The following is a 27,962-nucleotide window of genomic DNA, read 5'->3' as shown; positions in this document are numbered from 1 at the left end:
TTAAAGCCAATGACATTATTTATATAAGCACCTCACTAAGTCAATGGGAAAATGTCTTTTTCGAATGGAACGGTATAAGTTTCATTACCAGTCACTAGAAACTGGGTCACGATAGTTGATTGCTTTGCAAATCATGTTGTATGTTCTACATTTATAAGAGAACTATCAAAGATATGACCATAGTCATATAAAAAAGAACAAGTGCAGCGCGCTCCCATAGTGACTTTTCACTCCGTCAAATCCATCCAGACCAACTATCACGACTTCCAGAACCATAACGCCGTCTAGACAAATGATTGCCTCCTAACATAGCCTCCACCAGCCACCAACGGATAGAGCCTGCTCACAAGTCATTGGTCCGTCTTTCACTCATTTGTCAAAGTCACGAGCCGACGGCCACAGCGATCCATGTACCGATAAGCTTCGGTCCAACCAATCTTTTCACAGGGGTAATCAAGATTGATACCTTCTGACTCATCCCGTTCCTCAACGGGATTCTCGTCCTCTCCATCATCAGGCTGAAGCATCCGAAACAAAACCACATCAAGATGAGTTCCATCCAGACTACTAAAGTCAGGCTTCAGAGAATTGAACAAGAAACATGGGGCGCATTTGATGGGGATAGGATGGTCCTTATCAAGTAGAACCAACTTCTTGCCAAGGAGGTCGATAAAATCTCCGCGATCACGACGATCAAGGCAGATCAGCTCCAGCTCAAGGGTTCCGGGCTCTCGGCGGGGTCTGTCATCCCAGCGCAACTCCCAGTGGTCGCAGGCTTTGCTAGCAGGACAATTCGCAGCGCTGGGGTGGACGAGCATAATGACAAAAATCTTGGGATGTAGGGTGTTGCATAAGCGTTGTGTGCCGATTTCCTGGAGGAAGTCTCGTGAGAAGGACTCCTTGGGCTTTTCGCAAAGCCACTGGTCTGACTTGAGCCTCGGGTCCTGGCGCGAACCTTGCCAGTATACAATTGACGGGGTCTCACGAAGTGACAGCTTTGAAGGTTCTTTGGGTGACGACGTGATGATCTCCACATCCTCGTCATCAGAGGTAGTGCTTGGAGAGCCTGGGCCCTCGGGGAAGATATCCATTCTATCACCAGAGAAGTCAAACGAAATTTGGATATCGTTGTTGTTGTCGTCGTCGTCGTTGCCGTTGCCGTTGCCGTCACCTACGAAAGAGGGAGACGGACCGACGTAATCATCATTGTCTCCGTTATCTCTAGCGAGCTGGCGATAAATCGCGATAGTGTCATCGATTTCTGCCAATTCGTCCAATAAGATTAACCGTCGAGTAATCAACTCATCCATGGTAAATCAGTTGTCCGATGAATCTGAATAAAGGTTTTCGCAAGTTGCTTCTTTCTGACAAGATGGTTATAGTCTAGTGTATCGACAGAAGTCTTTGATAGAGAATTTGAGAAGAAGCATAGGATCGATGGGGGATGATTAAATACGTAGATGAACAGTGACACTGTCACTCAGGGAAAGACATAGCTCTTGTCTGCACAGCTGAACTTGTCGCCTTGAGCTTGCCAGAGCCACTGCTAAGCTAAAGTCACGCAGTGGCCAAGGATGTAGAGCGAACAATTGATATCGTAGGCTGTTGCCTGAACAGCTGCCGAGCAGCTGCAAGAACAGAGACCGCATATTCCCATGTACGAAGTTACGAACAATATGCACAGATGAAAGGGCGTTCCTAGGCATGACAGAACAAATCGAATTAGAATGTAAATATGATACAGTAGTCTAGATAAGGGCCGTAAAGATATCACGACTAAAAGGTTTGTCCAGTAACAAGAGTCTCGTAGACTAGACCTTCAAAAACAGATCGCTTAATCGCAGCACCAAAGCTGTTCTCTGTTAGCTACCTTCGAACACTAGACTTGAATGAACTTACCCGTGACATTTCGCAGCCTTCATCAATTTTGCCGCAAGGCTACCCAAGCTGCTCGTACTAAACCCGCGAAAGTTTGGCCGACACCGGATGTCATTCCAGGCCTGGATCGGCGTCATCTCATCCTCATTCGACAGGTCGGGCGCCAGTGTCAAAAGCCGCTCTAGCATAGATGATGGAGTACCTCCAAAGGCGGGGGACGAAGGGAGATGTGGGTTATTTGTATGTGATGTATCGCCACAGGCTGCCATGAGCTGGGCCGTCGCAGTCAAGGTATGGTTGCCAGGTTCGTCTGGCTTCTTGGGATCGCCATGGAGATGACCCAGACAAGGCTCTTCAATTCTAGTATGTGTCAGCAGAGACTCGATGAGGAGTGTTGGAGGGGCATACTTAAGAACAAACTCCATGCCTGCAATGATCTGATCCACTTCGCCTACACGTGAATGGCTCGAGTACCCTTGATTGAACAACACGGGAGCCCCATGGCCTTCGGATGGGTCAGAGAAGTCTCCGAACGAAGACGGTGATATCAGTTGTGGAGAAGGTACAATGTCCACTGATTGGTAGCCTGGGTCACCAAGGTACATCGGCGAAGCGCCGCTCGACGACCCTGTGGTTCTGGATGGAGTAGCGTAGTCATTAATCGGGTAGTTGATCTCTCTGAACCCAGTATCGGTGGAATTGGGACCTTGAGATAGTTGTTGAAGGGCATTTTGAAGACCTGCACGGAGTTGTTCGCATTCTCGCGCGAGTTCCGCTTCCCGGGATCGGGACTTGGCTAGCTCTTCTTCCAAGGTCCTGGCGTACTTATCCTTTCGTCCACGATAGGATCTAAAAGAGTGGGGTGTTAAAAATGGTTATATAAGACAGTGTCCAAGGAACGTCTTACTGTTGAGCACGTCGTAGTTGGGCTCTCCGCCTCTCAACGGGATTCTCCTTGGGCTCTGGCCATGGTCAGTATTTTGTCCAAACAAGGGTTAGCAGAAACTCAAACGAACCGCCAGGATTAAAAATTCGGAAGATTCTATCAGCCATTGTGAGATTGGCGCGAGCGAGGAGGGAACGCGAAAAAGGTAAAAATGATGAAAGATCAACAAAGATGAAGAGAACAACGACTCCAGTTCAGCTGCTTCATTCTTGTTTCTTATCCAAGATTAGTCAACGGGTGAGCATTGTTCCTATTGGCCCTGGTGAGCGCTAGCTGAGTGAGACCCTTGTATCAGGGGCGTTTCGGCGTCGTCCCCTCATTTTGGGGCACTGAAGATGAGAATATCAGAATTTCCTGATTGGGAAAGGTTCGTCTTACTCATGTCAGCCCTGACACGGAGAGGGACTAGCGAAAAGGCCTGCGATATCATGTCTCGAGGAGAATACCGAGTGGCCAAGAAAGAATCTTGATATTTGCAAGGATCAGTAATAGCCTCATTGGTAATTTCACGACATTTGTTTCCACAATTGTCAAGTTGATCACAGTAACTCATGTTAACCTTGTATGATAAGGTTATCCATATGCTCGTGCACCCATTTCCATCCCTGTTATCGCGTTCCTACGCGCCGACAATAAGGTCACTCATCATACCATCGACTTGTTAGTATACTACAACGATCGGCTAAGCACTGGCAATTATATCAATTGCTTCTTTTTTACCATGGAAAAAGTCCCCAAACAAAGTCACAGCGCTTCCAAAATGGAAATCGTGATTACACAGTCGAAAAGCACAGATCTGACTTCTAAACAGGGGGACATCACACCCCGGTTTCACTTTGGCCGGCAGCACGGCAACCAAGTCACATTATGTTGTTTCCGAACTGTGGATGGTTCTTCAGCATCGTTTCAGATTTAAGGAAGTGGGACTTTCGATTTGGCCGTTTATGTTGCAATAAGAATTAGGCCTTTCCTAAAGAGGAGATTCAGATTACTTCGATGTTGAGACCTTATCCCTGGAAATGGATTATATGGAGATGTTGAGTTTGGATGAGAGATAGCTATAAAGAAGACCCAGACGCGTTCAATAAACTCAATATCTTCATTCAATCACTCAAACATTCTTCTCTCATTCATTCTCTGCAGCAGGCCTGCCTTTTAATATTTTCTTCCACACTCTCTTACATAATTCACCACCAACACATCAATCAACATGTTCTCTCCAGGATTCTTTCTCCCAGCTTTACTCTGGCTTGCGCAGGAAGCGAGCAGCCACCCAGCATGCAAGCCCGGAATGAATAGCAACGCTATGATGGGCAAGGCGATCTATGTTCTCACCAATGAGGAGGCCAATGGTATTCTCGCGATCCCAATTGGCCAGGATGGTACTCTGTCTAAGGGCAAAGTCACCATGACTGGAGGTGCAGGCTCTGTAGCTGTTAACGCTGAGGGCAAGCCGGCTACACCTGATGCTTTGATCAGCCAGTCTGCTTTGACAATTGCAGGCAACGTAAGTTTAATATTCCTCAAAAATAACATCAACCTTTGCTGACGTCGGTGTAGAACATCTTCGCTGTTAACGCCGGCTCCAATACTCTCAGCATGCTGAGAGTCTCACGGTCCGATCCCACGAAACTACAAATGGTTGGCAAACCAGTCCAAGTCCCCGGCGAGTTCCCCAACACTGTCGCTGCTTCCGCCAAGAATGGACTTGTTTGTGTTGGTTCAACCGGTGCCAAGGCCGGTGTTTCCTGTAGCAGCTTCTCGCGACAAGGACTCGGTGCCATGGATGAACTACGAACGATCGACCTCGGTCAAACAACTCCTCCTGCCGGACCTACAAACACACTTTCACAAGTCCTCTTCTCAGAAGATGAGTCCATGCTGTTCACCATGGTCAAGGGCGACCCTGCTGTGAACAACACTGGCTTTATCTCCGTCGCGAATGTTGAGATGAGCAACGGAGTCGCGGCTGTGAGCAAGCAAGATGCTCGCAGTTCACCTGAAGGCACAGCCGTTCTCTTTGGCTCGCAGGTCATCCCCGGAACATCTAAGGTCTTTGCTACAGACGCTTCCTTCGGCGCAGCCATTCTCGATGTCGATCCCAACAGCTGCGAAGCCACCACCGCCGCCAAGGGCGCAGTCGAAGGGCAGACCGCCACGTGCTGGGTTGCCATCTCCCCCGCTACCAAGTCTGCTTTCGTGACAGATGTCGGCCGCAACCGGGTTGTCGAGATGAGCCTTGACGATGCGAGCGTTGTATCTGAGCTTGACTTGTCTTGCAACGGTGACCCTGGTCTCATCGACTTGGCTGCTTCTGGGAACTTCCTCTACGCTCTTTCACCTGGTAATGGTACTACTCAGGCTGCTGTCACTGTTCTGGATGTCTCAGGTGGATCTGGATCGGCGAAGATGGTTCAGCATTTTGAGCTGGCTGGTATGGCTAGCAACACGGCTATGGGAATGAAGGTCATGTAATCATTGAAACAGAGCGAGTGCTGGTCGGTTAGCTCTGGTGTTTGAATTGTATACTAGCATAATATGAACATTCCTCTTACGTTCCTCATCTGCAAAAGCGAGAAAGCTACGTTAAGTCGCAAGAGACCGGAATTAAATACAAGACGCAAAGCTAGACATGAAATGTTCATTTATAAATGCATAACTATATTCAGCAATATTACGGTCTCCAAGTAAGCCTCACAATAGCCACTCGTGCGTAGATGCAATTGCTCTCGACCCAACCTGCTTAATCCCTTTGACGGAGCAATCACAGCTATCGATGGGAACACGCATACAACGCATACAATCATCGTAGTCCGCTGTTCATACGCAACCCTCACAAAGAGTTCGAGCAAGCTTGAAATGATACCCTTGGCTAGATTGCTCTTTTGAGGGGTTTGTGTTATGCTGAGAATGGCCAATTTGTTTCATTTATTGTGTGTCATTCATTTCCTTAGACCCCGGAACCAACACTCAGCGCAAGGTTGTTCTCGGCATCATTCTCCGTCTCCACTATCGTACTTTCGTCACGACCCTAGCCTGGAGCATTTGTTTTGTATTCTGGGATTTGACTTCACCACTCTCTACTTTTCATCTTCCTCTCACCTCACTACTCATGGCGCATAACCCTGATTGCATCAACTGTACCATTTGCGGCGTCGTCCTTGGCGGCGCGGAGGACTGGAAGGCCGATGCCGTCGTATTGGCTGGTCCCCATTGGCCAGACCTGTCACGGCCACCTCCGCATCTCAGGGTAGCTAACTAGCAATGAGGTCGCTCGATATACCGCCAAAGCCACTTCCAATCGCGGTTCTCTTGTTATACTTCGCGAGGATCGCGAGGTATGTCCTCAAACAGCCTACGACGTCAACAAACAATCAGACGATCCTTTGGGACGGGTGGGGACAATGTATGTTGGAATACATTCAGCTTGCGAAGATCTCGCGAATCGCGTTATGAGAACATCTTTGTGTCTCAAAGTCAACTCCATTGGGGACCTCTGGTTTACTCTTGAACGCCGTTGTGCTAGGGTTGTTAATCAAGATCCCTGCAAGGCTGGCATGCATTTCACTCCCCCAATTCCCAACTCTCAACCGGGCCAACCGTTTTCAGTGGGCTTTGAACGATATTACATCCCGTCACATAATATTTACAGATGTGGAGATCATTGGGATGGTTGGGTAAGTTCAAGCCCTCCTTTAACAAGAAACTCAGGAATCGCATACTGATGTCGATCAATGTTTGCTTTATAGTGGGATGAAGATCCTGTTGCAATCCCAGACTTGAGCATACTCCTCATCCAAAACTTAGCACCGGCAGGAGATGCTGTTCATCGACTACCAAACAACCTCAATAAATTCAGGAAGCACGTCGAGAGTCTGCCACAAGAAGTCAAAGATCTCATTTGCTCATTTGTCGCTCAAGCGCCTCTCCACCTGGAATGTAATTACATCATGCCACAGTCCATGTGGAGGCAGGTACTTCTTCAAGTGCCGTTTCTTTGGGATCTTGACGCCCAAGCTGTTCATGACAAGGCTGTCTCACGAGACTCAGAATCACTACAATGGGATTGGGAGAAGATTACACGGCAGATTATGAGTCCAGCCGAGATCTCACCAAGCGAAGCACTTGAGGATGACAAAGGCATATGGAGCTTTGATAAACTTGGCCTCAGCGTACCCGGCGGCTTTACCAACCGACGTCGGATCTGGCAGATATTGGAAGAAATGTTACCAAACGACGTGGGCCCTTAGGCTAGTACTGAGCCCACTGTAGACAGTCGTCAGATCAGTATAAAACTTTCTCACAGATGATCTGTTCCACTGGGAATGCATACTAGTGACGAAAGTCAGTCATATCACGGACCCTACAGAGATGAAGTCAGACTCTTAATCTCAGTCGCCCCGGCAGACCAGTGGAGTGAATGAACCCAGATGGGTCCGTGTGGAGTTGACTGTACAGAAGATCCCTCAAGTCTTGACTCATACAAGATGTTGAGCCGGGGCACAGTCCAAGGATACACCTGGCAGTGCAAACCTCTGGCATGCTACCACCCTCTCTAGCCGAAACCCCCACTCATTCCGGCATTGCCAACATTGCCCCATTCCGTTCTATTGACACAAAGTGGTTTGGGGCACAGAGCCTTGCACGTGGGCAGGTTGTTTCATAATCTGCAACGACCAACACGTTTGAGTGGGTCTCATTTCTTCTGCCCATTCAACCCGGCCTGAGCCTTGGTAGCTGTTGGTAGGTACAGTTAGGCATGATGGCAGCGTGAGCTTTGGGGCACTCAACGTTAAATACACCTGCTGCATCAGCAAGTCTCAATCGACAGGCAGAATCGTCGAATGTGTCCAACCAAAATGTCTCCTTGGTTTATCCGTCTTTCACTTCTTGGGTTAGCTCTCGTTCACCCGGTCATATCAGATGACGAATACCAGCGATATACCTGGAAAGCTAGCACCATGGCTCCCGATGGGATCAACTGTCGCCTAAGCACTCTGACCGGGTCTCATATCGGTTCTAGGGCCTGCGACCCCATCATCAAGAAGTATCACATCACTCTAGACACATTCTATTAACTGAACCTTAGGCTGAACAATGACTGGACTTCTGTTCAACCAAATATCAGATATTGTGTCGAAGGTTGTAAGCATCTCGTTGATAACAAATCGGTTGGCTTCACCCAGTGGAGGCGTCAAAGGAAACATATAGTAGTACTAAGAAACTAGTTACAATGTTGGCGTGCCCGCTTTCTCGCTTCCTCGTCTGCAGAATCTCAATCTAGCTGATACAACGGCTCTAGCGTAGCTGACTTCTGGAGAAAGATATGTCTGTTGATAAACCAAGGTAGCCAATGTCGAACCTGATAAGCGACGTGGCGTCTTGTCGGAACCCCAAAGATGTAGTCCAACTCTTCCAAAGTACGTTGCCTGGAACACTTCGGTCAGTTACAAGCATAACAGATCGCACCATTATTTACTCACTTAGTCTCTGGAATAATCAAGAATATCACGATAAACGCTACAACGTTGAGGCCTGCGTAGAAGCCGAAAGCACCAGTTGGTCCGAGACGATCAAGAAGGGATGGGAATGTCAAAGTCAAGGCGCTGCCAACCGCGTTGTTGACACAGATGGTGAAGGCAGACCCAATCTCTCTATGCGACAGTGGAAATGCTTCGGAGAAATAGATAGAAGGTAGCGGTCCGATGCCTAAACAGTTAGCTTCTGGCAGATTGCTAATAGAAAAGTGAACTTACCAGGTCCATACATGGCAGTGAAGAGATAGATGAAGAAAGCGATAAGTGGAACTCTGGCACTAGAATCCTTGTCGATCTGAAAACTGAATCCTGCCGCCAGCAAACACCACGCCATGTTGGGGAAGGTAACTAGCAGCAGATTTCGCCGGCCAAAGGTGTCAACCATATAAACGGCAGGGAAAGCAAAAATAAACATGACAAGGCCAAACCCCATGGAAGCAAGGAGACAGTCCCTGGTGGAATAGTTGGCAGCAGCAAAGATTGTGGACGAGTAAAATGCCATGATGTTGATTCCGGAGAATTGCTGCGAGATGACGATCCAAGAGGATGCAACCGTAGCTCGTCGAAGGCGAGGGACGCTTACCAGCTCCCACATACGGCGAGCGAGTGTCTTTCCTCCAAAGGCATCTTTCTCCTCGAGAATTTGACGATGAGCGTAGTACAAGTCTCGGGCTGCTAGCATTTCCGTGTTGCGGATACGGCAGAAGACTTTGAAGGAGTCTTGGTAGCGACCCTTTTTGATAAGCCAGCGAGGGGACTCTAGAATAAGCGTTAGCGTCTTAAATGGGTATAGCATGAGTAAATACTGACCAGGGCAGAACCAAACAAGGATAACTACCGGGATAGCTGGGACAAACGCAGCTGCAAGCTGGAAGCGCCAAGCAAGATCTCCAATGCGATACCAGATCAGGTTCGAACAGAATCCCACAAAAATGCCGAAAGCAACCCATAGCTGAAAGCTCGTGACGATGCCACCTCTGATGGATGCTGGAGCAATCTCGGCGGAGTAAACAGGAATGGTCGAGATCTTGATGCCCATTCCAAGACCCATGAAGAGACGGCAGATCAAGAGTCCCCACCAGTTTTGAGTGAAGGCTTGAGCAAGTACTGGAAAGATACAGAAAAGTCCAGTCAAGAAGATGGCGCCTCGGCGGCCGATGCGGTTGTTAATAGGGTCTGCTGCCCAAGCACTCAACAAACCAAAGAGAGTAGGCCCAGAGTTGATTACACCAATAAGAGTGGTTCTATGTTCAATACCGAATTCTTGCGGGAACGATAGGTTTGCTCCGTTTGCTCCGGTGTTGTCCCAGCCTTGAACGGCAGATCCAAGAGAGCAAAGAGCAATGCCGTAGTAGAGAGTACGAGGCAGATGCCACTTATGAGTCACTTCCCGTTGTAGGACGCGTTTGTCATCACCAGTAAGCTCTTCGATGTTCTCGTACTCTGTTGGGTTTTGAGCTGCCAGTGCACCGCGGTAGAAGACCTCTATCTTGTCCTGGAAGTCATAGTCTTCACAGAAGGCATTGACTTGCGTTCGCAAGTCAGCTCTAGATATGCCAGCAAGAGGATTGCGAATTCTGCAGATTGACGATGTCAGCAACTGCCTACTGCATGACGAGATACATACTTGGCGTTCGTATTTCGAGTAAAGTCTTGCGGCGTGAGATGGTCGATGTGCTCAACATCATGCTTGAGGTGATCTTCAATATCAGACTTGCGGTCCATACTGCTTTATGAAGCTTGTAAAAGTGCTGATAAACAATTGATTGCTCTTGAACAACATGTCTGTTCATCAGCGCACAAGGGCCACTTTTATACTCGTCGATCAGAGTATCAACTTTCGCTCCATACTCTTCTTAGAATGGCGCCACTTCCACCCCAGCCTGAATGATTCCACCCCGCATAGGATGGTACATCATGTGAGATGAGACAAACAAGAATGTTCCTGAAGTGCCGGATCTCGGTAGACTGGACAATTACCCCCGAAAGAGCTGCTAGTGTACTCGGGTCAACTACCCGATTGGCCAATCCGAATGTACTGACTTGCTGATGCCACACGCAGGGCATTTGAACACACAGGGCACGGGCGGGGAACACTGGAGGGAATGAATTGGCACACGCAGGGCATAGGAGGGGAATAGCGTACAGAGACTTGGTACACGCAGGGCAGGTCGCATTGAGGTCAAAGTTTCGGCAATTTGAAGCCATTTGAGCATTGAGAACTTGATGGAAATAAGGTTATAAACGTATTCCACGTCCACCCTCTATGCTACACCAAGAAGAGCAAGTCATCGAAAACAAGCATCTTTTCCATCTAACAAACAGAATACTCGACCAAACTTATCCAAAATGGGAAGCACCGGAACTCAATCATGGCTTGACAAGCTCGAAGAGCAACGTATGTTTCTCTTCTGAAGATGGCTTTCATTACGTGATGCTGATGAGACCAGTGAACGTGGATGTCGACTGGATGGCTCCGGAATGGATCAAAGCCATGCCATTCAAGTTCCATGATCAGACCAGCAATCAACTTTGGGTTGACATCCAGCTTGGTGATGACTCGAACAAAGAATTGTTCGAGCAAACTACAAAGGAGCTCAAAGATCAAGGCTGGCTCGCCATCTACACGCGCATGGTAAATGAAGCATCTCATCGGCAGTAAGGAAACCCTGCTCACTACCTCACAGGCTGTTCTCATGTGCAAGAAGAACATTGATTCCATCCAAGGCCGTGTTCTTCTACAAACACTTCCTTCCAAGGCCTACAACACGCAAGCGACTCTTGATCATGCACGACTTTACGATAAGGAATTTGCCAGAGCCGGTATCTCGCGAGAGCGGTTCTGCATCAAGATCCCTTCCACAGGGCCCGCTCTGAACGCCGCAAAGATTCTCTCCGCCGAGGGCATTCCGACACTTGGCACGGCACTTTTCAGTCTTGAGCAGGCTATCGCTTGCAGCCAGGCTGGCATGCTGTACATCAGTCCCTACTACAACGGTACGTAAAGGGAGAAGCAGTGTGAATATAAAGTTAACAGACTACAGAAACGCGAGCGCATGATGAGCTATCTCTGTGGCCAGATGTGGCTGATCCTGCGCTGGAGCACCCAAACTCTCCCCGTATCGTCCAGATCCTTGAGACGTACAAACGGCTGTACAAAGAAACCGGAAAGGAACAACCCCTTGTGAAGAACGCCAGGTAAAGAAATAGACCACAGATACCAGCATCCAGACTGACAAGCCCCCAGCTTTATAACACCTCAAGAGGCCATGGCCGCTGGTGAAATGGGATGCCACTCAGCCACCATCTCCCATACCGTCCTCGAAAAGCTCTCAAAGCTTCCATATGACGCTTCCAAGCAACCCGGAGAAGGCCTACCCAAGCCTGCCCATGCTTACAAGAACGCCAATCCACTGCCGGAGCGTCTCAAAAAGCTCCTGTCAATCGATCCCTTGGCTGGCCCAGACTGGGATGGAAAACTGACTAGCACTGACGTCGACTATCTTGCTAACGGCGGTGCTGAGATTGACAAGGCAAATCAGGCCGATAAAGCGACCAAGACTCGCTTAGCTGATGCGTTGACACTGTTTATTGGTGGTGAAGAACGAAGCAAAGCCAAGGTTGAGGCCATGCTGGCAAAGGTGTAAATAAGTCTCCATATCGCCCAAAATGAGCGTCAAGCAATTTACCCAAGACTACTAGAAACAATATTGTTGAAGTGTCGTGTCTGGCCCAAAGTCCATCGCTGAAAGAGGAAAGTCGGTATTCCAGCCTGTGAGAGAGATGTGATCGCCTGAGGTGTCCGTAAGGAAGTCGTGCATGTTAGAGATTGGCCTGCCATTCTCCAGTTGTGGCTCTACGATTGCATCCACAGTGGGCTCCGTCATATTCTTTAGTGGCATCATCATAACTTGATTTGGTAAATGTTGCGTCTCCATCAGAGCCATAGTCTGGTTGATGAGCTCATCAGAATGAGGTAAGGGTCCAGCTGGATCAAATGACGAGTTTTGAATCAGACTGGACTCTTCGGTGCCTAGTAAGGCTGGGTGGGGTACTGGTGCTGGATGAATAGAATTGGTCGGAGGGGAGAAAGAAGGCTGGGAAGTCAGATCGTTGACGATGGTATAGCTTGTGTCCACCGGAGCCAACTCTTGGACATCTGCGCGAATGACTTCTGGCTGTTGACCTCGAACTCTGGTCTCCAGCTTGCCCAGCTCATCAAGGTTCATCTGGTTGCTCGTAGCATGACGTTTAGGCATCGCAGCAGTAGCTCGCCAGGTATTGACCTCGCCCAGCAAGTCATCCCGCTCCTGAAGCAAAGCTCTATAAGCTTGTATCACATCCAGGCAGGCACCGCGCTCTAGCTGATGACGGTTTATGCTCTCATCAATCACGTCGTGCTTTGACAGCCTGGCGGGGTTCTTCCCAGCTAGCGCAGGCAGTTCTTTCGCCAAGTCCTACAACAAAGCGTTAGACAACACTTAGTACAGAATAAAGGACTGGTCTCACATTGAGGCGCTCTCGAAATAGCTCCCGGCGTTTCTTCTCAAAGATGCGATGTGCAGCTCGATCATCTGCCGTGAAATTGCGGACGCGCTTCTTGGGGGGTTTTGTGGAGGTACCATTTTGCCCAGCGCCTGAATCACCAGACGCAAGTTCTGCTCGTGCTGCTGCTAGCATTTGTGTGCAACTTCAACTTGAACCGGCTTGAGTTCTTTCTTGCTATTCTTTCGCAGGTAATCGCATTCAAGATATCAGGCTGAGGATACGTCAGCTGAAGTTGAGTGCCGGATATGGGTCGAGTTAGATGCGACGCTTCTCCACACGTGAGCATTCCCCTCATCTTAAAAGTATCGCTGGCAAATCATATCATTAGCCAAGGACTGCCCTGCACAGGCCAGAAGTTACTGGTGGGATAAGTTTATCCACTTCTGTTGGTTGATTCGACATATTGGCATCGAGAAACATTGTTGCACAACTCCGCAACGAGGAGAGTACGATGCCCACATATTGGACCAGAACATTTAATTATCTACAGAAACAACTGACAGAACCAATCTCACTCTGGTCTCCGTATTCCCAACAGACGTACTTTAGCGCCCGATCCTAACTCGCGCGACAACCTCTTGGATGATCTCCTGCGGTACTCCCAACAACTCATTGTCGAGGATACCCCGTTTCTCAAAATTCGCCCCGCATCTTTCTTGAACAGTGACTGCCAGTGCCAATCTTCTAGTAGCTATCATTCTGGGCATCATTTCGGTGGCTGTAGCCACGACCTTGTTTGCCTTGATGATCTCTTCATCCGTCTTGACATGCTTGATCTTCCATCCTTCCCTACCGACGAGCCTTTGCTCGGCCTCTAGGACGTCATTCACACACAGCTCTGTCGACGAGATATAGACAATGCGATTCGCTGTTTCTTCTGGGTGACTGAGAATGCCAACGACAGCTTGGCCGACACCATCACGGGTAGTAGCGGTAAACTTGGCATTTCCATCATCCAGGACCTCAGCTGTTTTAGCTTCAGGGTTAATACCGAAGAACCCGACTTGGACGGCCCTATATCATGTTATTAACAAAAGCCATTCATCTCGAAAGTTGAATGAGCTCACATATCTAGCAAAGGTCCGCAAGCAATCTCAGTCCAAGACCAACCAGGCTGCTCGAGACCCTTGAGATGCTCAATCATGCGCGCTTTTGCAGCTGCAACGGGAAAGACCTTTACGGCTTCTTCATTGGCGCTGTCAGCGCCGTAACCCGAAGCGATCAATCTCTTGACACCGGCCTCAACAGAAGCACGAGCGAGCTCGATAAGGTAACCCTCGGCTACTAAACCCGAAGCCAGCACCACAGCATCATGGCCACAAAAGGCCTCTACCATCTCGCGTGGTGGGTACTCATCGTGAACATGAACGACCTTGGTCGGGGCAGGATACTCGGCTGGCTTGGAGCTGAATCTACTGATGACGGTGATATCGAACTTGTTGCTTTGGTGCAATGCTCTGAAGATAAAGGCACCAAGGCGGCCCGAGGCCTAGAAATTGTTATTTGTCATTCGGCTCTACTACTGGCCATGATTACTTACGCCGAGTATGGCTACTTTGCGTAGCGGGGGAGACATGTTTAATTTGGGTCACCGTACGTCGTTGAGAGAGCGGGGCTTGATCAAATTGCGAATTTAGCAGATTTAGCTCAAAGTCAGATTTATCCAGAGGCAACCTAGAACTCCGTCTTACTCATTGTCCATTCTGATAGAATCTTTCGGAGTTAGGGAATGTCTCCGAGAGCATTGTGAGTTGTCACATGGACGGCATTCTGAAGGATGCTGGCAGACCGCAGGATCGATTCTTTGGTGTGCGATAAATGACAGGGCAGTGGTGAATTCAGTTCGGACTTACAATTGGAGTATTAAGCTTGAAGCTTCCCAATAATGGAACGTTTTTAAGAAGTGTTCTGTGGGTGAAATCGTGGCAGACCACTAACTGGTCTAGGGTATGTACCTGACAGTTTATTGTCGCATGATGCATCGCCCCAGCTTCAGCCTTGATTGCGGGGCTTTGGTCCTTCAATTAATTAATGCAGAACAACAATAGCTCCCCGTCTGAGTCATTGACCGCCTAAGCTTTGACTTGTTTTAATATCGTCAATGCTCACGATTGTAGATAAACCCTCCATTCTTCTTCTTTCCTTTCATCTTCCTTCATATACTCTTTTGTTGCTGTCAGACCTCGCTCACGACACCCCTCAACAATGGATACCTTACCTGATGAGATTGTCAGCATTATTATCGCCAATGCCACAACGCACGAACTCACCCAGCTATCCCGGGCTTCTAAAAGGCTCTATAGACTTTTTGAACCGCTACTATGGACCAATATCGAATTCCATCATCGTACATTCCACGAGGCTTCCGACTTGAAACGGCCGCCGCCCATGATAACTGCATCACAACGATTTTACCACTGTGACACTCAATACCCGGGCCAATGCAAGTCAGAGAATTTTTTTGAGATGTTACAGGATCTGTTGCTTGAGGACATAGGTCGACTGAAACAATTGTGCTCACGAGTTGAGTCTATCTGCACAGTCGTTCGGTCCAAGATAGATTTTTGGCAAATCTTACCGTATTTTAACAACCTCAAGACTCTTGAACTCTATGGTGACCCCTCGTACTTCGACCAGGAAAAGCATAGGTCATTTTGCTCATCTGATCTTACACTTCGGAAGCTCCGCTACGCAAAGCTCGATGGCTATGTACCGATGGCCGTTGTCAAATGGATATTGCGGTCATGCTCAACCGTCGAGCGACTGGAGCTCGGGCTACTCGATGAACCGATAGAATCGAGAGCAACTATTGGGGACGATTTTCCACGCTTTACTGAAGATATCTACAGCCCACCCGAGGATCCTACGTATGGTAGACTCCGTGGATGGGCTGCCATACCCAGACCCTTATCCGGCTTCTTACCATCTCACAAAGATGCGCAGTCATTAAGATTGCCACGACTACGACATTTACATCTCTGTCAGCCATCACAGAGTAACCTGTCAGCAAGAATGGTCAGCTACTTCTGGTCAACAACTGACGAGGTTTCCGCCCATAAAGATTGGGAGAATATCTTACAAGCCTCATGTAAAACACTCGAGACACTTTCAGTACAGCAACAAATTGGCATAGAGCATGGAGACGGTGCTGTCGATGAAGCTGAGGGTTTCTTCCGAAGTGATCAGGACGGTCTCGGTAGCGAGAGGTTGATGATTATGCTCCAAGGAGTTTTGTCGAAGAGAAAGTTTCCTGCATTGAAGCGCGTTTATCTGAAAGGAATTGTCGTTGGGTCAAAGGAACGTGGTGAGCCGATTGGAGATGTACCTGGCTATCGGTTCATGAGGTTTCTTGAGAAAAAGGGTATTGCCAGCGAGGCGAGACTTGGGGAGGGGTGCTGGTTTGATGGCGATGATGGTACAGGACCTCCTGCTGAATGGGACGAGAGCGATGACGATTGGGAGGAGGAACTTTTAGCAAGCGTTGATGGTCAGGTATAATTCAAGGATGTTTTCCAGATGGGTTTCTATCTGCTGGCACCGCAGCGCAATGGTAGCTGTCTCGATGCAAGCAATCGCATCATCAACTCCTCTTGACTGCGTCAGCGAATCTAGCCCAGGATAATGGTTAGGGAATTCATGTCATGCCATATCGGGCTAGTGTCATGATATCCATGTCGACCTAGTCATCGTATAGGTGAGCGACGCGATGAGAAGCCTCCTCTAAACAAGCTGAGATAAAGAGTTAATGAATGGGGACACTCGAGCTTGCACTATATAGCTGACGCTGCCATCATTCAAAACGACTTCAAACATGCATGATATGATTTGATCTTGTCATTAGCAGATTTTGTACGTACATACCACTAAAACGATGCATGATCCCCCACCTCGAACCCTGTACGAACTGACACGTCTCCCCATGCTGATCAACTAATAACCCTCGGCCAAGCATCTCATTCGTTCGTCTACCACCAAGTCTCGTCACTATAATTCGCTGAACCCCCCCCAAATATGGAGTAGAACAAATTTACCTTATCATTATTTCCCCCAACCGAAAATTCCCAGATTGTTTTTTCGGGTTCTCTCTTTTTCCCACATAGACTCTGCGCTATATTAAGCTCCCAAAAGCTAAAAAGACCCCAACGAACAAGGTGTCCGCGACAAAGATATAAGGACTCAAAATGTCGACACCGCCAGCGGCTGCGATGAGCCCCAAGAGCGAGAAAAGTCCTGTCAAGAATACTGGCAAAAGTCCCTCATCAAAGAGCCCCTCAAAAAGCCCCCCTCAGCATGCGCAGGTGAATGTTGGGGATACCGGCATTTTGGAACCTACGCATTGGCAGCAGCTTGCCGAGGTGAGATAAGGCCGACAAACAACAGCTTACGGGTTTCATGTTGGTCGCTTAAATGCATACTATGCTGACTCAATCCCAGGAGGAGAATGCCAATGGTGACGACGATGCTCATTCGCTGAGCGGAGAAAGTCTCGCGTCCTCAACAGATTCAGTGTCTTCTAGTATTTTCGAATACCGCAAACTTCATGGGAGGACGTATCATAGGGAAATTGGCAGTTCACAGTACTGGTAAGATATTCCGGTATGCATTCGTCGTGCACCGAGGCTCATGCACATAGGGCTGCAAACGATGAAAGACAAAGTGAACTGCTCGACATCAAGTAGGTTGCGCGAATCCTATTCATGAACGATAACTGATCTTCCCTAGCCACCACTGTCTGACACTGGGTATTGGAGGAAAGACACACCTCGCTCCTCTTGACACTGAGAAAATTATAGTGAGTGATGAGCGAAGACCTCGCAGGCATGTTTCAAAGCTGACAGATTAAAAAAGAAAGCACTTGATATTGGAACAGGCACCGGTACGTAAAAACTACCTCGATTATGCTGTGTGCTAGCTAACATGCCATCCAGGTATCTGGGCTTTGTAGGTCTCCAAAAAGCGATCAAGACGCGCGCTGACCTTTGGCAGAGATTTTGCCGATGAGTATCCCAACGTTGAGGTTATCGGCACCGATGTATCGCCAATTCAGCCCTCCTGGGTACCACCGAACCTGCAATTGTGAGTCACCTGAAACGGCCACAAATCCCCAATTGCACATACTAACATGTTGTCTCAGTGAGATCGAAGACTGTACCCAAGAGTGGACATTTGCGCCCGACTCAGCTGACTACATTCACATCCGCTGGCTCATCGGCAGTATCCCCGATTGGTACAAGTTCTTCCGCGAGGCCTACAAGACCTGCAAGCCAGGTGGTTGGGTCGAGAGTTTCGAACCTTCCGGTATCATCACCAGCGACGACGACACCGTGAAGGAGAGTTCTGCACTGGGCCAGTGGGGTAAGCTGTTCATCGAGGGAGCCAAGAAGCTAGGTGTGAGCTTCACCGTGTATGAAGAAGAGCTACAGCGGAAGGCCATGGAAGCTGCTGGCTTTGTTGATATTCAGCAATTCGAGTACAAGGTGAGTAAACCATTTTGAACTCGTGGACAATGTCTGATAACATTCGATTGCAGACTCCAATCGGTGGCTGGCCCAAAGACCCAGCCCTGAAGGAACTGGGTCAGTTCGGCAAGCTTGCGTTCCTGGCCGACCCTGAAGGTTTTGTGCTTTTTGTCGCCAACACGATCGGTTGGACGGAGTCGGAAATTCATGTCTTCCTTGCACATGCTCGGAGGGAGATACACTCGGGCAAACACCATCCTTACTACAAGCAGCGGGTTGTCTGGGGCCGTAAGCCTGAAGAGTAATCAGATATTGTGTCTTGAAGTGCTCGGGTTTCTTACATGAGTGCATTTTCTGGTGGTGGGAATGGTCCTGTCAGCGGCGAAGATGGTATCGCGCTACTGAACACAAAGAGTCTGACTTTGTTGCAGATAATTTCATTTATTAATGTAAGAAACGCAATCTTCGAGTGTTTTTTTTTTCTATTTACGTAAATGTGTGATAGAATTATGTTGTGCATAAACTATTGATTCAATCCTGAAGATCTCAAGCCCAAGCTGTGAGTGAGGCCTAGATCCACTATTTCAACATAGGTCACCGAGCTACACACAACCGAGACGGAAAAATTACCAAACATGCCCGAAACTACCAGTCATTGCAGTATCACGGCCAAAGAAATCTTATTTCTCTCGGGGTTAAATTTATCAGCCAGCTGATAAATGGATAACGACATCCAGATCTTGCCTGCCGTATATCTGAAGCTGTTGCAGCTTGGAACAAAGCTGGCCGCATAACTTCCAACTCAATCATTCTACCACAGTACACGACATTTAAAAATGACAATTCCGGACAGCTTCAACAGCAAAGTCACCATACTCACATTACAACCGCAACCGCGATTGTTGAGATCGATGGTGTCAAGTTCATCACTGATCCTATTTTCGATGATGCTGCTCAGAGCCATGACCGGCCATAAGCGATTGGGTTAAAGCCAGGCGAATTCTTCCTCACCATGCAAGAAGGTCCCACTATACCAATCAGGAAACTCCCCATCATAGACTGCGTCTTGCTCAGTCATGAAGATCAAGTTGACAACCTGGATGAGACAGGCCGTCAACTCCTCATCGGCCGCAGAGTCATTACCACGCCTGATGGTGCAAAGAACTTATCTGACTATCCTGGCACATGCGCTATCAAGCCGTGGCAAACGCTGAAGTTTCAGCTTGGAGGCAAAGAATGGAGCATTACTGGTGTTCCATGCGTCCATGTCCCAGGCGGCGAAGTAACTGGCTTTTCTCTTGCACAAAACCTCTTTCGGTACCAGCACAGATGGACGCCCAAATGTACTTTACTTCACTGAGGATACTGTATTCATTGAGGATGAGTTCAGGAAGCTTCGTGAAAAATATCACGTCGTGGTTGCACTCACGAATCTTGGGCGGGCAATGCTACCAAGCCCCAAGAGCCCCACTGGGTTCGTGCAGATCACAATGGGTGGCGAGGATGCTGTGAAGATGATGGAGGTTTTGGAGGCTGGTATGCTTGTTCCCATGCATTTTGAGTCATGGGCGCACTTTACGCAGGATGGCAAGGATTTGGAAGAGATCTTTACGTCAGGAGGCTTGGGAGATAAGATCAAATGGCTATCTTCTGGAAAACAAGTCAATGTGATCTAGGTCTTCGTAGATAGTCGAAGGTGTATCTGATAGGTACCACACAGGGTCTGTTAGGAATGATAAGCAAAGTTCAGTGGAAAGAAAAGACAACTAGCCTTTCATTCTTCCCGAACTTCTCTCTCAGCTTTCATGACTGAACAAATCCAAGATCCTCCAGATGACACAGCAACAATTCGGCCTCCGCTCGCCCGCCAGGTCCCGAGACCGAGCAAATTCCCGTTTGAAACATGATACGTACCCACCAGAGGATATCGAACCATTCCTTTTGAAGCGCGCAACACTAGATCATATTCACGCGGAGTGATGAGTCTCTGTACCACGCACAGCTCCGCGGAAACACCGCTGGGAGATGTGAGAGCTTGAAGAAGGGATGCCCATTCGGGTGCCGTAACATCGTCTCCGAAAATGATGCCATTACCTTTGCCACTGCGGATTGGCTTGAGTATGTAGCTGTGTCTCAAATCGGGAGAAGCAAGGGACATTTCCAGCAGACCTTTCAGCTCCTTCGAACCGGGAAGTAGTGTCTCCACGAGGCCGAGACGTAAGGCTTCAGCTTGACCTGCGGTAACTACTCCTCGGGCCAATAGCTGCGGGATTTCCTGTCTCAAAATGCCCAGCATTCGCTTGTCATGTACGAGAAGGATTGTTCGCATATCATTGAAACACCGCAAGGAGATCTGACGCAGCATTTCCGGTTCGAGAGCGAGGAGTTCCCGCTGATGTAGCTCAAGCCCAACCTGATGTATCTCTTCGTAGATCTCACCGTGCGGGGATACAAATCGCCAGGTATTGGGGACTTGGCCATCGCGATCTTGTATGGCGCAGCACAGCCGGAACCCGCTTTTGCTGCGTGCATCGGGGAATAGTCTGAGATCTGCGGGTGTAATGAGTCGTGGCTTTGCCCCGAAACGATGTTCGACGGCATCAATGAACATGTGGATGTCGATACCTCTTTCGGTACCCTTCAGAAGATGGAGCGGGTACTCGGGATCGAACAAGCTGAAAAGCCCTTCCAATATCTACTCACGTCAAAAGAAATAAACGAAAGGTGCATTGGTATTGTCTTACAGTGTCCGGGTCAGTTGCGGGGATAAGCACCGTCCCCGCGCTCTCTAAGCTCTCGTTGGTTGCCGCCTGGCCATAAGCCTCGTGCATGAATCCGTTAAAGGAGAAGCGCGCGTTGATTTCTGTAACACAGTAATTCTCTTCGCGCTGGCTACTGTCCTCTACCAGAAAGTCTGGACGCCATGATCCCTGACACTGCGAGAATTGCGGCAGGTTTCCGATAATGACCTGGCCCTCGATCCACTATATGACGTGTCAGCAACTGCCTCATTCTGTTATTCATGTCTCAAACGATAATATGTTGGACGTACTTGCAGAAGTTCCTCCTCCTCTGCCTCTAGTGGCATACGTTCTGGGAACCGTGCATCTCCATCACTCCACCAGCGTTGCACAACATCCGTAATCGCCGCTGTCAAAGCTTCATGAAGATGTTTCAGCTGCTGCTGGTGTTGTCGACCCACTAGTACAGGTCGTGGGCATCCTGCCGTGTAAGAAGCCTTGTGCCAGAGATTCGCGGGGCATAGCTTCAGTAACCTTTCCTGGAACCGAGCTTCCTCATTAGCGAAGAATGCCGCATCGGAGTTCTGTTGCGATATGGACCGAACCTCCCCAAGATCGTCCCGGATGTGAATTTGTGTAAGCTGTTCAATTTGCATAGTATAAGACGAAACTTTCCGATGTGAGTCTAACATATAAGATGGTGCATGACACTGCCTGAGGCTATTTATGTCTATAGAAGGGGCATCATGTGGAAAGACTTGGCTTTCATTTTCGTCCAACACTTCCAGGTCAACATCCACCATTGCTTTATCGTGTTCTCTGAAACAAAAAAGCCACGACGAGGACGGAAGTGGTGTCGACCTGAAGGCAGCCACAGAATAGCAATGTCAAGCCAGAGTCATAACCAGGTCCTTCTAGTACGTACTTAGGCTGAGGGCGATAATAAATTCATTTTCTTCAAAGGAGTCTGTTATCTCAGGATCTTGTTCCATCACCCCTCCTGCCATGTCTTTTGCTACGATGTGTAGACTTTCGCGTCTTACAAGATTCGTCACCCTTAGACCGACATCCCCTCGCAATTTCATTCGTTCCCATGGCACACTACAGCATCGTCTTCGGGTTGTTGATGCACCTCATATCTCCTATGCTCATGACCCTGGACATGTTTGCAAAGTCGCATCAGAGCTTGAGACTTCCGGCCTGCTCAAGATTCGTCTGGGCTTTGCTGATGACTCTTGTGACTACCTGCGGAATCTTATCCTGAATATGCACAAACAACATGGTCATCACCTGCCTATCGCTCATAGTGCGACAAGAGGCTGGTTCTGGGATGTGCGGCCCAAACCGGCCTCCACTACAGGAGCTCATCATGCTCGGTCCGAAACTATGAGCGAGTTCTCATGGCACACCGACTGTAGCTATGAGGATCCACTGCCGCGATACTTCGCCCTCCAGGTGCTACAACATGATCGGTACGGAGGCGGCACACTGTCTGCGATGAACGTAGCTAGCCTCATTGAGTTTCTATCACCGGAAACACGAAAAACCTTGATGGCGCCCGAGTTCCGGATGCAAATCCCACCCGAGTTCATCAAGGACCCCGAGAAATCATTCACCACTGGCAGCATTCTCGCCCCAGATCTCCACTCGATTATTATTCGCTATAGACACGACATTATTGCGCCACTGACTGCTCGGGCTGAAAAGGCATTGGAAGAGCTGAGCGCAGTATTGGTGCGACGTGAAGTACAGGCCTCCTCGACCATGCATCTGGGATCGTCCGATCTGCCAAAAGGGTCGATTATCTTGATGGACAACCGCCGATGGATGCATGCGCGGAACGAGATTGCGGATCCAGAGCGCCACCTTCGGAGGGTGAGATGGGATGCACGACCATTCAATATGTCCAATGATGAAAGTTAGAACGGGGAGGGGTATGACAAACCAATAGGTCTAATAGGGAAAATACAAATATTTGTGCTTTAAAAGGCCGTTTTTAGTTGTATAGATCGCTATAAGCCTCTTTGTAGATAATGCCTCCGTATCACGTAGGCCATCCGACAGGTTTCTAAGAAAAGGCTCGCATCTGCATGAACATTAGTGCCAGCCGGACCACGAAACTTGCATCAAACAACTTCGTATTTGGCAATAGCTGAATAGAGCTTGTTAATGTACCAATGAACTTGTAGGTGTTCAGCCTCTCGGGACATTTCGACCAGTTCCCAGCATGGATTGCTGCTTTTACATGGATCCCCCCAGTTACGGTAACACAAGACATGCATTGGCTGAGTGTTTCACGGGCTCAATGTCAGAGTAGGATATGACGGATGTTCGGACTCAGCCGTGTCTCGGGCAGGGCCTCTTCCGAGACATTTCACAGCTCAAACCATGTCAATGATACACGGACGGACTTTCGAGGCAGCTTTAGCCGATGTTATCATACATATCCCTTTCAAACTTCTCGGCAGCAGAATACAAGATTAAAAAACACTGCAGTGCTTTTCATGGTTAAAGAATTTAACATTGCCGTCGGGAACAGACTACGGAGACTGCCTTGACAAAAACAGTCGGAGCTCGCTGGTGACACAACAGGATGTCCCCCAGCCCAACATATTCGTTGGCAGACGTACTTGCTGTTGCACGAATACATCCGTTCTACAGTTCAGCTCAGTACCCACCAGACGATGACACCATCCAGTTTGCAAGAGAGGAAGCGGCAACGAAGTACGAAAGAGCTGATTTAAAGTCGTGGCCGTTGCTTCGGAAAACCAATTTGTAAGTCTTTCTTACATTCTATGGGCGTTATCTGATAGCATCAGATATAGCGTAATTGAACGGCTAATCAACGACACCGACGCGAGAAACACGTATCGCAACAATGCCTACACCAGCGTTACGGGTGGTGGAGGAAGTCTGTCAAAACCATTGTTCTTCGCGACAGATGCGCTCGAGAATCGTCGGCATAGGGCCTTCTTTGGTGAGTATCTGAAGAAGATAGGCATCATTGAGCGTGGGGACTGGGTTCTGTCGATGCATGACAGCGGCAACTTATACAGGTATGCAAGGAATGCCATCAAATAAACATCGCCGCTTACATACCCCTAGATCCCTAGATCTAACTCTGGAGATCCTGGAGAATGCTGAAGCTTCTGTGCTAGGTGCCGGGCACCAATGTCCGCCTGACAGGGTGGTACAGATACTGCAAGACTTCAACGTCAACGTCCTCACTGGGGACAGCAGTCTGATTGTATCAATTGTCCACCATATATCGACCTTGTCGGACCTGAAGAAGCGTATTAAGATCGATAAGGTAATCTACACATCAGAAGGGCTTTCTGCCATACAAAGAGAGCAGATCTATAGAGTGCTGGGTCCGGTAACCATATACTCCATAATCGGAAGTGCAGAGGCCGGGCCGTATGGAGCAAGCAGCCCTTTTCTCGTTGACTTTGATCCTTGCTCGAACTATAATGACTTCATTATTGATACACGGATGGCAATCATTGAGATCCTACCTCTATCTTGCGCGGGGAGTGAAAGCGACAGGATCCCTGAACCGTTGCCAGACGGAGAAACAGGTGTCATCGCACAAACGGTTCTGACACGTCTACGCCACCCTGTGGTACGTTACATAACTGGCGACATCGGCTCCCTTCATGCTCTACCACAAAAGGCCGTTGATCGCATCGCCAAACATGATCTACCTCATTATCGCATTCTTCGCCTGCGAGGCCGCGACCACCGTTTCAGTTTCATGTGGGACGGAAGCGACTTTCAGTTCGACAAGCTCAATGACATCTTATCTGATCCTCAGTCAGGGGTACTTCTGTGGCAGGTGATACTAGACAAGATGCAACCGTCACAAGAGGTTTCGTTGGAGATTCGTCTGCTGAGTGGCCAGAGCTCGGGGGATACAGTGCAGACCCTCTTAGACCGGCTAAAGGCTTATATTCATTTCACTTCTTTGAATGAGCATAAATTCAAGGTTACATTTGTCAATGATGCTCTTGGGTTTGAGCTGAGCGGGACAGGGCGAAAGGTGATTCGATTTGTTGACCACTCTCTCTAGCACGGAATCGTGTCGCATGTTATTGTCAAAGATCTACATAGAAATATCGAAAGATTAACCACCATAATTGTTGATCTACTGTGAGCTTTGAAATGTGTTCTCTGCAGTGGACACGACTCGTAAAGGAAGCTTGTGCATTTGTTTTCAAACTATGTGATAGGTAAGAAGATTCAGGACCTCATTTGCAAGTGACAAGAAATTTTTGGAGAAATTTGTTGTATGTTGTCAAGCCTCTACGCCAGCTTATTTACGTACCGGCTCTTCATGTCAGAATCTTTCTTTCTCGCTGGAAGTAGTTCTGGTGACAAGAGAGGGCCTGTTGCGTGTGAGGCACGTGATGTGAGCATCAGCTATCAGGCCATTAACTCTCAAAAACACTCTTATAAACTCAATGTAGGCAGTCCAAGATAAACTTTCAACCACTCTGATAATAATTACGTCTGATGTACAAGGCAAAGAGAACTCTAAATACATTTTCCAAGGGATAAAAAGGCTACCCTAGCTTCCTATCGTAGCGCTTAAGGGGATATAATAAAACTTAGAACCTTGATCCTAGGTAATAAAAAAGCCTTAGGTAAACTTAAGTAAACATAGGTAGACTTAGTATAATTTAGTATAGGTAAACTTAGTATAGGTAATTTAGTAAAGATATAGAGGACTTTAGACTAAGTATTTTTAATACCTTAGTTAACGTCAGAAGTCTTCTTACACCCTGAGGGCGCTGCAACTAAAATTGGCGTTACGATATTACCTTTGGTATCACATTGATGCAGAGGGCGTTGGACTTTCCCCTTGAACCTTGAACCTTGTTCCTTGCGATTGCCTTGATATGAGGTTCCCTGGCCCCTTTCGTTACATTTCGGAAAGACCCATTGCCTCTAACAGCCCGGGTGTCTGAAGCTCTCGTCGCTCCTCCCTACATTCCTCTCATCATCTGCAATCACTCAAGCCTCACATTTCGTCTCTTCAAACTCTGCATCCTTTTGTTTGGTATCTTTGTCCCAGCACGATGACTGCGACCAACAGGAACTGGGTCTACCACTAGCATCAATGCTATCTTCAACCCCGACTTGCACCCTGACTTTGAGACTTCACGACCACAGTATCAATCGAGGACGGCCTCCAGTCTTGTTCTCAGGTAGAAGTCCAATGAAGCTGCTGAGACATAGTCGTGGTCTGTACGGCAGGCCGAGCTCAGGGCAGGGCTCTGGCTCAACTTTCTCAACCTGATGCATGTTCCTTGAGTTGAAGAACCATAGGTCACCAACCTCCGGCTTCACTACGACATTCTGCCGACCATGAATGATCTCATCACGATAGCCATAAGTTTCAGGATCTCTAAAGTTCAAGCACTCCTCACTCCACTCAACGTCATGAACCCAAGTTCTGCCACCCTTTACGGGCGCCATGTACAAATTGAAGACAGCCTGATGAGTGACCTGAAAAGTCGGTTAGTTATGCGAATACGCCAAGAGATATAAGAAGGGTGCACCGAAATAGGAGAGGCTTACCTGATTGATGATCCAGTCCTCAGTAGCGGCATCATATGGTGTCCAGTCGCAGTGAAGACAGGTAGAATCGTTAAGAGCACGGAAGTTACCTGAGAAGTATGTTTTTCCTGGCCCTTCTGATGCACGAACGATCTCATATTCAGGTAGTAAAGCTCGAAGAGTTCCAATGACTTTCTTCCAAGCATTGACTCCAGTCTGGTCTGCAACTTCTTGATGAAGCCCACTCAGAGACTGTGCGACCTTGAAGTACTCTTCTTTTTCTATCGACGAATACTGTTAGATCACTCTATATACTGTAGAGAATTTGATCACACATACCATTCTTGCGATTCTCAAAGTCAGCGGCAGCTTGGGCCTGATACTCAAACTGCGCACACCCAACCCTCTGCAAAAGTGGCCCAGTGTAATACCTATACGGTGCAATCCTATGACTCAACGCCTTCTCATGAGCAAAACATGCTTCACGATCGAGGAAGCCAGGCTGCTTGATTACAGGTGTCCGATTAAACAGGACATCGAGGAAGTTCTCTCCCGAAAGCGGCACAGGTGCATTTCGCTTCCACTTGGATTGGTATGGGGGTGCTGCGCTACCCAGAGTTGGGAGGGCGGGGGCGAAGGCCTTTCCGGCGAGAGGGGCTCGGGAGAGGGTCCTTGCTGTGGCGGCGTATTGGGACATGATGGGTATGCAATGCTGTATGATATGATGCCAGTGGGCTTACTTTACTGGACTGAATGTTTGTTGGGTGTTCTACTGTGAGCTCTTATACTATAATGGGCCGTAAACTGACTGATAAGGGGGGTCTGGCCGTGAATAAGTATAAGGGTATTAGCTTCTAATTATTCGAGAGATTATAAATTAGGTGAGTTTAAGTTATATAGTAAAAGGCTACGAAATAGAAGGTTTAAAGAATTTATTTAAAATTTTAATAAAATATTGTATAGTTATATAATTATTAATTAAATTAATAAAATAAAAACTTAATACTTAATATAGTATACTTACTACTATAATACTAGAAGTTATTTAAAATATATAAATAAAATAAAAGGGTTTAAGTAAACTAAAGTAGTAATAAAAGGATGGGTAAATAATTTATAATATAAGTTATAAACTATTTTCATATAGTAATATAAAAGATATATACTTTTTATAATGTTTTAGTTATCTTACCTTAATAAAATACTCTACAATTTCTTAAATTAATATCTTAGAGTTGTATTCTTATTTTACAGGCATTGTAGCTCAAGGTGTGTATATAACCTTATCCTCTTA

The 27,962-nt window shown here is 47.9% G+C and overlaps 15 protein-coding genes across 15 annotated transcripts; 8 read left to right on the top strand and 7 right to left on the bottom strand.

Annotated features, from left to right (window-relative positions):
* Positions 1-365: 365 nt before the first annotated feature.
* On the bottom strand, positions 366-1,310 carry FSUBG_3871 (uncharacterized protein; the record flags this gene model as incomplete). The annotated part of the gene is made up of 1 exon (XM_036681799.1): positions 366-1,310. The coding sequence occupies one exon, from the start codon at positions 1,308-1,310 to the stop codon at positions 366-368; it is 945 nt and encodes a 314-aa protein (XP_036540649.1).
* Positions 1,311-1,776: 466 nt separating this feature from the next.
* On the bottom strand, positions 1,777-2,931 carry FSUBG_3870 (uncharacterized protein; the record flags this gene model as incomplete). The annotated part of the gene is made up of 5 exons (XM_036681798.1): positions 1,777-1,852; positions 1,900-2,238; positions 2,287-2,727; positions 2,786-2,840; positions 2,895-2,931. The coding sequence occupies 5 exons, from the start codon at positions 2,929-2,931 to the stop codon at positions 1,777-1,779; spliced, it is 948 nt and encodes a 315-aa protein (XP_036540648.1).
* A 1,103-nt stretch (positions 2,932-4,034) lies between these two features.
* FSUBG_3869 (uncharacterized protein) lies at positions 4,035-5,299 on the top strand (the record flags this gene model as incomplete). Its single annotated transcript, XM_036681796.1, has 2 exons — positions 4,035-4,331; positions 4,385-5,299. The coding sequence occupies 2 exons, from the start codon at positions 4,035-4,037 to the stop codon at positions 5,297-5,299; spliced, it is 1,212 nt and encodes a 403-aa protein (XP_036540647.1).
* A 929-nt stretch (positions 5,300-6,228) lies between these two features.
* On the top strand, positions 6,229-7,074 carry FSUBG_3868 (uncharacterized protein; the record flags this gene model as incomplete). Its single annotated transcript, XM_036681795.1, has 2 exons — positions 6,229-6,501; positions 6,574-7,074. 2 exons carry the CDS (start codon positions 6,229-6,231, stop codon positions 7,072-7,074), a joined length of 774 nt encoding a protein of 257 aa, XP_036540646.1.
* Positions 7,075-8,099: 1,025 nt separating this feature from the next.
* On the bottom strand, positions 8,100-10,086 carry FSUBG_3867 (transporter; the record flags this gene model as incomplete). Its single annotated transcript, XM_036681794.1, has 5 exons — positions 8,100-8,253; positions 8,308-8,533; positions 8,581-9,120; positions 9,172-9,938; positions 9,989-10,086. The coding sequence occupies 5 exons, from the start codon at positions 10,084-10,086 to the stop codon at positions 8,100-8,102; spliced, it is 1,785 nt and encodes a 594-aa protein (XP_036540645.1).
* A 624-nt stretch (positions 10,087-10,710) lies between these two features.
* Positions 10,711-12,008, top strand: FSUBG_3866 (transaldolase; the record flags this gene model as incomplete). The annotated part of the gene is made up of 5 exons (XM_036681793.1): positions 10,711-10,759; positions 10,812-10,996; positions 11,049-11,358; positions 11,406-11,559; positions 11,609-12,008. The coding sequence occupies 5 exons, from the start codon at positions 10,711-10,713 to the stop codon at positions 12,006-12,008; spliced, it is 1,098 nt and encodes a 365-aa protein (XP_036540644.1).
* A 51-nt stretch (positions 12,009-12,059) lies between these two features.
* FSUBG_3865 (isoflavone reductase like P3) lies at positions 12,060-13,041 on the bottom strand (the record flags this gene model as incomplete). Its single annotated transcript, XM_036681792.1, has 2 exons — positions 12,060-12,818; positions 12,871-13,041. The coding sequence occupies 2 exons, from the start codon at positions 13,039-13,041 to the stop codon at positions 12,060-12,062; spliced, it is 930 nt and encodes a 309-aa protein (XP_036540643.1).
* Positions 13,042-13,454: 413 nt separating this feature from the next.
* Positions 13,455-14,485, bottom strand: FSUBG_3864 (isoflavone reductase like P3; the record flags this gene model as incomplete). The annotated part of the gene is made up of 3 exons (XM_036681791.1): positions 13,455-13,923; positions 13,977-14,398; positions 14,450-14,485. 3 exons carry the CDS (start codon positions 14,483-14,485, stop codon positions 13,455-13,457), a joined length of 927 nt encoding a protein of 308 aa, XP_036540642.1.
* Positions 14,486-15,114: 629 nt separating this feature from the next.
* FSUBG_3863 (uncharacterized protein) lies at positions 15,115-16,407 on the top strand (the record flags this gene model as incomplete). Its single annotated transcript, XM_036681790.1, has 1 exon — positions 15,115-16,407. The coding sequence occupies one exon, from the start codon at positions 15,115-15,117 to the stop codon at positions 16,405-16,407; it is 1,293 nt and encodes a 430-aa protein (XP_036540641.1).
* A 683-nt stretch (positions 16,408-17,090) lies between these two features.
* FSUBG_3862 (TAM domain protein) lies at positions 17,091-18,673 on the top strand (the record flags this gene model as incomplete). The annotated part of the gene is made up of 9 exons (XM_036681789.1): positions 17,091-17,264; positions 17,344-17,492; positions 17,543-17,584; positions 17,632-17,701; positions 17,758-17,785; positions 17,838-17,850; positions 17,896-17,985; positions 18,044-18,386; positions 18,440-18,673. 9 exons carry the CDS (start codon positions 17,091-17,093, stop codon positions 18,671-18,673), a joined length of 1,143 nt encoding a protein of 380 aa, XP_036540640.1.
* Positions 18,674-19,380: 707 nt separating this feature from the next.
* On the top strand, positions 19,381-20,044 carry FSUBG_3861 (Zn-dependent hydrolase of the beta-lactamase fold; the record flags this gene model as incomplete). The annotated part of the gene is made up of 2 exons (XM_036681788.1): positions 19,381-19,685; positions 19,759-20,044. The coding sequence occupies 2 exons, from the start codon at positions 19,381-19,383 to the stop codon at positions 20,042-20,044; spliced, it is 591 nt and encodes a 196-aa protein (XP_036540639.1).
* Positions 20,045-20,142: 98 nt separating this feature from the next.
* Positions 20,143-21,765, bottom strand: FSUBG_3860 (multidrug transporter; the record flags this gene model as incomplete). The annotated part of the gene is made up of 3 exons (XM_036681787.1): positions 20,143-21,063; positions 21,113-21,352; positions 21,421-21,765. The coding sequence occupies 3 exons, from the start codon at positions 21,763-21,765 to the stop codon at positions 20,143-20,145; spliced, it is 1,506 nt and encodes a 501-aa protein (XP_036540638.1).
* Positions 21,766-22,129: 364 nt separating this feature from the next.
* Positions 22,130-23,032, top strand: FSUBG_3859 (asparagine oxygenase; the record flags this gene model as incomplete). Its single annotated transcript, XM_036681785.1, has 1 exon — positions 22,130-23,032. The coding sequence occupies one exon, from the start codon at positions 22,130-22,132 to the stop codon at positions 23,030-23,032; it is 903 nt and encodes a 300-aa protein (XP_036540637.1).
* A 670-nt stretch (positions 23,033-23,702) lies between these two features.
* Positions 23,703-25,178, top strand: FSUBG_3858 (uncharacterized protein; the record flags this gene model as incomplete). Its single annotated transcript, XM_036681784.1, has 3 exons — positions 23,703-23,884; positions 23,935-24,165; positions 24,215-25,178. 3 exons carry the CDS (start codon positions 23,703-23,705, stop codon positions 25,176-25,178), a joined length of 1,377 nt encoding a protein of 458 aa, XP_036540636.1.
* Positions 25,179-26,269: 1,091 nt separating this feature from the next.
* Positions 26,270-27,365, bottom strand: FSUBG_3857 (uncharacterized protein; the record flags this gene model as incomplete). The annotated part of the gene is made up of 3 exons (XM_036681783.1): positions 26,270-26,617; positions 26,690-26,949; positions 27,008-27,365. 3 exons carry the CDS (start codon positions 27,363-27,365, stop codon positions 26,270-26,272), a joined length of 966 nt encoding a protein of 321 aa, XP_036540635.1.
* Between the last annotated feature and the right edge of the window lie 597 nt (positions 27,366-27,962).

Source organism: Fusarium subglutinans (genome assembly GCF_013396075.1).
Source record: "Fusarium subglutinans strain NRRL 66333 chromosome Unknown NRRL66333_c0000033, whole genome shotgun sequence".
In the NCBI taxonomy this organism is placed as follows: Eukaryota; Fungi; Ascomycota; class Sordariomycetes; order Hypocreales; family Nectriaceae; genus Fusarium; species Fusarium subglutinans.
The sequence above is the reverse complement of the archived record's forward strand: the minus strand, read 5'-3'. Positions and strand labels throughout refer to the sequence as shown.